The sequence below is a fragment of the Oncorhynchus nerka genome, linkage group LG14 (assembly GCF_034236695.1).
Source record: "Oncorhynchus nerka isolate Pitt River linkage group LG14, Oner_Uvic_2.0, whole genome shotgun sequence".
NCBI lineage: Eukaryota > Metazoa > Chordata > Actinopteri > Salmoniformes > Salmonidae > Oncorhynchus > Oncorhynchus nerka.
Window position 1 is genome coordinate 17,023,135 of NC_088409.1, and position 7,555 is coordinate 17,030,689.

At 44.1% G+C, this 7,555-nt stretch overlaps 1 protein-coding gene across 1 annotated transcript in view; it reads left to right on the plus strand.

Annotated features, from left to right (window-relative positions):
- Positions 1–6,537: 6,537 nt before the first annotated feature.
- LOC115117307 (angiopoietin-1-like) overlaps positions 6,538–7,555 on the plus strand; it is a 23,393-nt gene continuing 22,375 nt past the window's right edge. The window contains exon 1 of the mRNA XM_065027577.1: positions 6,538–7,352. Within this exon, the coding sequence (XP_064883649.1) occupies positions 6,909–7,352 (444 nt within the window). The 5' untranslated portion in view covers positions 6,538–6,908. The remainder of the gene's footprint in view (positions 7,353–7,555) is intronic.

The following is a 7,555-nucleotide window of genomic DNA, read 5'->3' on the forward strand; positions in this document are numbered from 1 at the left end:
CTTAACCCTAACTCCTACCCTAAACCCTCAATTTAACCCCTACCCTTACCATAACCCTTACCTAACCCTAACCCCTACCCTAAACGTAACCCTTACCTAACCCTAACTCCTTGTCATGCCCTGACTTTAGATATCTCTGTTTTTCTATATATTTTGGTTAGGTCAGGGTGTGACTTGGGTGGGTACTCTAGTTTTTGTATGTCTATATTGGCCTGATATGGTTCCCAGTCAGAGACAGCTGTTTATCATTGTCTCTGATTGGGGATCATATTTAGGTAGCCATTTTCCTAATTTGTGTTGTGGGATCTTGTCCTATGTATAGTTGCCTTAGTGCACATCAGTAGCTTCACGTTTCGTTTTGTTGTTTGTTGTTTTTTTCAGTGAGTTTCGATTTATTAAAATGATGTGGAACTCTACTCACGCTGCGCCTTGGTCTAATCCTTACGACGAACGTGACACTCCTACCCTAAACCCTAAACTTAACCCCTACCCTTACCATAACCATAACCATAACCTTTACCTAACCCTAACTTGAATCATTATTAACATTATTTTGGCCACCATGGCTAGAAGGTAAAACAAGGGAAATGCTAATGGGGACATTTCCCTTGTCCCCATGAGGACAAAGGCTATTTTAAACTTAGGGTTTAGTGTTATTAGGGTAAGAATTAGGGTTAGAATTATGGTCAGGGGTTAGGGTTAGGTTTAGGGTTACCGGTTAAGGTAAGGGTTGGGTTAAGGTTTAGGGAAAATAGGATTGTGAATGGAAATCCATTTTAGTTCTCCACGAGGACAGAAGGACAAAACGTGTGTGTCGTCTGTGTCTGTGTGCGCGCAGGACTTTCTTGTGAAAAAGAGGAACCGTGTGTAATGTCTGAGAAGTTAGCTGAGAATTGTTTCTCAGGAATCAAAACTTTCAAAAATGCCTGGCTTTATTTCCTGCAATGTGAGCACATAGCTACAGCAGGATCCATGTTGCTTGTGTAAGCAGAATGGAACATGTGACTGGACTATTCTGATGAGCCACTAGGGAATAGTTCTATTCATATTCCTGATGGAGTGGGAGTGGTCAGAGTTAACTGAAAGGTGGAGTAGCTCAATGTTTAACAATTGACATAAAATCACTATATTTGATGCATTATTACTTGTTATAAGCTTATTATCAACTCATAACCAATGTCCATTGCTTGGGAATGTGCAGTATAATTCTGTGTGGGAAATGAACTACAAAGGAAAATGCATCTTGTTCAAATGACATAAATGGTATTTCTAAATGGCATTGTGCTTTGCTTTGCTGTGCATTACTCCCCACACCTCCCCTTTGCATTAAACGTCAAAATACCATTTTATAAGACAAAGTATTTTCCTGCTCACTTCACAAAGTATTGATTTGCGTCTTAAAGGAACTAAGGAGCCTCTTGAAGACTAGATGGTGCAATTCAATGGGTCTCTAATGATCTTTTCCTGTCAGAAATACAACCCACTGGCCACACACTGGTTGAATCAACATTGTGTCCACGCCATTTCTTTGCACCAACTTGGAATCGACGTTGACTTGACAATTGTACCAGGTTGGAAGCCTTTATTGACTTAATATTCTGCTTTAATCTCCTTTATGCAAATATCCCATACAATCCCTTTAGATTGTCCTGAGCTGAAGCTTTTTATATGTTAATGCATCTGACTCATCTTTTTCCTCCTCTCTCTTTTCACCCTCTCTCTCTCTTCACTCTTTCTCTCAACTCTCTCTTCACTCTCTCTCTCTCTTCACTCTCTCTCTCTTCACACTCTCTCTCTTCACTCTCTCTCTCTTCACCCTCTCTCTCTTCACCCTCTCTCTCTTCACCCTCTCTCTCTTCACCCTCTCTCTCTTCACACTCTCTCTCTTCACTCTCTCTCTCTCTCTCTCGCTCTCTATTTTCCTCCTCCCCTATGCATTGAACTATTCATCAGCGCTCTCTTTCTTTACATTGTTTTTATTAGTTGAAGCCTGAAGGTCCCCTTTGTGAGGGCAGATGTATACTGAACAGAAATATAAACGCAACATGTAAAGTGTTGGTCCCATGTTTCATGAGCTGAAATAAAAGATCCCAGAAATGTTTCATTAACACAAAAAGCATATTTCTCTCAAATGTTGTGCACACATTTCTTTATCTCTGTTAGTATTTATCCTTTCCCAAGATAATCCATCCTCCTGGCAGGTGTGGCATATCAAGAAGCTGATTAAACAGCATGATCATTACACAGGTGCACCTTGTGATGGGGACAAAAGACACTCTAAAATGTGCAGTTTTGTCTCACAACACAATGCCACAGATGTCTCAAGTTTCGAGACAGCGTGCAATTGGCATGCTGACTGCAGGAATGTCCACCAGAGCTGTTGCCAGAGAATTTAATGTTAACTTCTCTACCATAAGCTGCCTCCAGCATTGTTTTAAAGAATTGGGCAGTACGTCTAACCGGCCTCACAACCGCAGACCACATGTAACCATGCCAGCCCAGAATCTCCACATCTGGCTTCTTTTCCTGCGAGATTGTCTGAGACCAGCCACCGGGACAGCTGATGAAACTGAGGAGTATTTCTGTCTGTAATAAAGCCCATTCTGATTGGCTGGGCCTGGCTCCCTAGTGGGTGGGCCTATGCCCTCCTATTCCCACGCATGGCTGCGTCCCTGCCCTTTCATATGAAGTCCATAATTAAGGGCCTAATGAAATGATTTAAAATGACTGATTTCCTTATATGAACTGTAACTGTAAAAGTGTTGTTTATGTTTTTGCTCAATATATAAATTCATGAGGTTTTCCTTCCTGTAATAATTGTAGAATAATCTTGTATTTTTAAGTGTAGTATATGGATATATTATAAAGAGTTATCTTACTGTTTTATCTTCTCTCTGTGAAGTCCTCAGCTCAACATTCCACTTCTTCAATCTTTACAATATAATAGGTGTTGGATTGTCATCTAGTGGACAATTACAGTATTGACTCTAATCGTTCCTAAATTGGTCACCATCTAGTGGACAGTTACAGTATTGACTCTAATCTTTCCTAAATTGGTCACCATCTAGTGGACAGTTACAGTATTGACTTTAAGCTTCCCTCAACTGGTCACCATCTAGTGGACTGTTACAGTATTGATTCTAATTATCCCTCAGTTGGTCAGCCTAGGGGGATATGAAGCCATCACTAGGGGGATATGAAGCCATCACTAGGGGGATATGAAGCATTCACTAGGGGGATATGAAGCCATCACTAGGGGGAAATGAAGCCATCACTAGGGGGATATGAAGCCATCACTAGGGGGATATGAAGCCATCACTAGGGAGATATTAAGCCATCACTAGGGGGATATGAAGCCATCACTAGGGGGATATGAAGCCATCACTAGGGAGATATTAAGCCATCACTAGGGGGATATGAAGCCATCACTAGGGGGATATGAAGCCATCACTAGGGGGATATGAAGCCATCACTAGGGAGATATTAAGCCATCACTAGGGGGATATGAAGCCATCACTAGGGGGATATGAAGCCATCACTAGGGGGATATGAAGCCATCACTAGGGAGATATGAAGCCATCACTAGGGGGATATGAAGCCATCACTAGGGAGATATGAAGCCATCACTAGGGGGATATGAAGCCATCACTAGGGGGATATGAAGCCATCACTAGGGAGATATTAAGCCATCACTAGGGGGATATGAAGCCATCACTAGGGGATATGAAGCCATCACTAGGGGGATATGAAGCCATCACTAGGGAGATATTAAGCCATCACTAGGGGGATATGAAGCCATCACTAGAAGGATATGAAGCCATCACTAGGGGGATATGAAGCCATCACTAGGGAGATATGAAGCCATCACTAGGGGGATATTAAGCCATCACTAGGGGGATATGAAGCCATCACTAGGGGGATATGAAGCCATCACTAGGGAGATATTAAGCCATCACTAGGGGGATATGAAGCCATCACTAGAAGGATATGAAGCCATCACTAGGGGGATATGAAGCCATCACTAGGGAGATATAGGGGATATTAAGCCATCATCACTAGGGGATATTAAGCCATCACTAGGGGATATGAAGCCATCACTAGGGGATATGAAGCCATCACTAGGGGGATATGAAGCCATCACTAGGGAGATATGAAGCCATCACTAGTGGGATATTAAGCCATCACTAGGGAGATATTAAGCCATCACTAGGGGGATATGAAGCCATCACTAGGGGGGTATGAAGCCATCACTAGGGAGATATGAAGCCATCACTAGGGGGATATTAAGCCATCACTAGGGGGATATGAAGCCATCACTAGGGGGATATGAAGCCATCACTAGGGAGATATGAAGCCATCACTAGTGGGATATGAAGCCATCACTAGGGGGATATGAAGCCATCACTAGGGGGATATGAAGCCATCACTAGGGGGATATGAAGCCATCACTAGGGGATATGAAGCCATCACTAGGGAGATATGAAGCCATCACTACGGGGATATGAAGCCATCACTAGGGGGATATGAAGCCATCACTAGGGGGATATGAAGCCATCACTAGGGGGATATTAAGCCATCACTAGGGGGATATTAAGCCATCACTTGTTGCTTCATTTGACCCTCTTCACAAGGGTGACTTCATTCACAAATAGTTCACGCCAAATCTCTAAAGTCGGATTCATTCAATCAAGTGAAACACACACACACCCTTTCCAAAACAAACTATACAGATTGAGACACACTGGTGGCCAAGCCTGGATGACATGAGAATAATTTGTGGTGGTGTTTGGTGTGTTCTGAGTCTGCACACAGTGTTCACACAAGCTCTCCTGATGATAGTTTAGTAAGGCCTGTGTTACTGTAACAATAACAATGCAGGGACGCTTTTCTCATCATTTCATGTAGACCTACATTGCTACTCCATGGATTCCCGTAGCTGAAGCCCATGGGTAGGCAACCCTGGTCCTGGAGTGCAGCTGTCGCTTCAAGTTTTTCATTTAACCGACCAGGTGTGTTGAATTTAGGCAATCACTGAACTGATCAATTAGCTAAGTAGCTCAGTGTGATGCCTGGTTGGAACAGGGTTGACTACCCCTGCAGTAGCCAAACACCTACCTCACCAATGTCCTGATTTGAATATTATCACTATCACTTAACTTAACTTGAAAGTGTGTCGAACAAACAGCACTATGGGTCTCTAGACAAATGTGTGTACTGTATTTATGCACTGGAGTCATTTAAAGTGTGAACTTGGAGTCCAGTTCCAAGTTTGGCTTTGGCACATACCTCTCAGTAACACAGGGTTTCATTCTAGAACTAAAACATGAGGAGGAGAGAGTCGAGCCTCTCTGAGGCTCCACTGTGACTGTCTGTGGCAGGAGAGTAAGGAGCATAGCAGGGTCTACGAGCCAAATGGGTGAAAGAGCAGCTTTCTGACAACAACCCCAGCATGGTCACTAGAATGAGGACATAGAAAAAGTCAGCTTCTGCTCCATCCTTCTACTTCTCCTCTTCAGGCCTGAAGTCTAGCAGGAGTCTATAGTTTGATTCCTACACCTCCTCTTCAGGCCTGAAGTCCAGCAGGAGTCTTTAGTTTGATTCCTACACCTCCTCTTCAGTCCTGAAGTCTAGCAGGGGTCTTTAGTTTGATTCCTACACCTCCTCTTCAGTGCTGAAGTCTAGCAGGAGTCTTTAGTTTGATTCCTACACATCCTCTTCAGTCCTGAAGTCTAGCAGGACTCTTTAGTTTGATTCCTACACCTCCTCTTCAGTCCTGAAGTCTAGCAGGGGTCTAGGGAAACACACACATTCTTTTTCATGTTCAAACAAATTTGTGTTTTTCACAAGTAAATATGTAATCTGGCATGCCATAGTAAACAATGGTAGGCTACAAAATGTGTCTGCTCAGTGACATGATTCTATTGGGTTCTGCATTTTGTTCATGTCATGTTTAAATTGACTTTCTGGATGTCAATGTAATTGACCAACACTGTCTAACAGAAAAATAGAAAAAAGCTTGTTGTATCAAATCAGGGTACCTTAAAACCGAAAACGGTTTGTTCTTTTAAAGATGGCAGAGCGTGCCCTCAGAGTTGGCCCTCATTTCCCCAGAAAACCATTCTCCTTCCATACATTGAAACAACGTTTTATTTTCTATATGGGAGACGTTTACATTCCTATGAGGGAGAGCTGGATATGATTGCATGATTAAATGAAGATGAAATGAAGACACTGTACATAAAGAGTGTCTGAGAGCCCATCTCCTGCTCTCGGTAGATATCTGTCTGAATTACAGACTGTGGGGTCATTATATATGGACCAGGCATTCATTCAAGCCTGTGTTGTGGAAGTGTTTTCAAATCAGGACTATATTAATAGAACTGAATCTCATACCTCTCTCTCTCGCTCTCTCTCAAACACACACAACCCCATACTCTCTCTCTCTCACATTCCATTCGATCAGTCCCTCAGTATGGGAGGCACAGAGCCTGCCCAGAGTTGGACGTTCCAGTGTCCCCCCCCCCCCGTTAAAGCACTCTAAACTCACATGCAGACAGGCAGACATGAGGAACAGCACTACATACAGCCAGCCATGAGGAGGAGGATACAACACAGATCACTCCACTGACTGACAATGTAGTCTACATCACACAACTGTGTAGTGTGGATCCCTGTCCTGGATCTGGACCAGCAACAACAACTAACAAGACAACTGGTGATGAATTGGGATGAGTTCCACACTGACACTTGAGAGGACTACTCATCCATTCCTACTGATGGGAAGCGGCCATCTTTCTGGATCGACGGTCTACCTCCCAACCGTCTGATTGACGACAGGACAGGAAGACATGCTGTGAAGAGAGACAGAAGCCATAAAAGAGGACCGTTAGCCTGTGTTTCCTGCTGCCATGCCGTGGTACTTCCTGCCCTGCCCGCCCAGCTGCCACATGATCTGGCTGGTTCTGGCTGCCCTTCTGCTGCTACTGACGGGCTATGTGTCTGTGTCTCTGGAAGAGCTGCCCAGGGGCCCAGGGGACATAGCTGGCAGCGGGTCCATGAGCGCCAGCACTAACACTAACGCTCGCCAGTACAACTCTATCCAGCACGGATCCTGCACCTATACCTTCCTGCTACCAGATAACGCTGGGGGGAACAGGCCGTGTTTGATGGAGGCGGAGGGGGTTGGCAGCTCCAGCACCAGCCAGGGACAGGGCCAGTACCAGGGGAACACTCTACAGGGAGATGCCCCCCTGAAAAAGCCCAAGCTCCCAGGACTGGCCCCGGCTCTGGGGAGCCAGAGGATCCAACACCTGGAGAACGTCATGGACAACTACACACAGTGGCTTCACAAAGTAAGAGCATGTTTTCCAAGCATACAGTATAGTAGTAGTTGATATAAAGATTAAAGCCTGACATTTCAGTCTAAACAGAGCTTTATCAGATATTTATACTCTAGAAGGAAATGCATGCCATGTCCCATGGCTGTGCAGGTCAAAATGATCAGCTTTTTATCCGATTGAACTATGTGCTATTGCATTTATAACACATTAGCCAT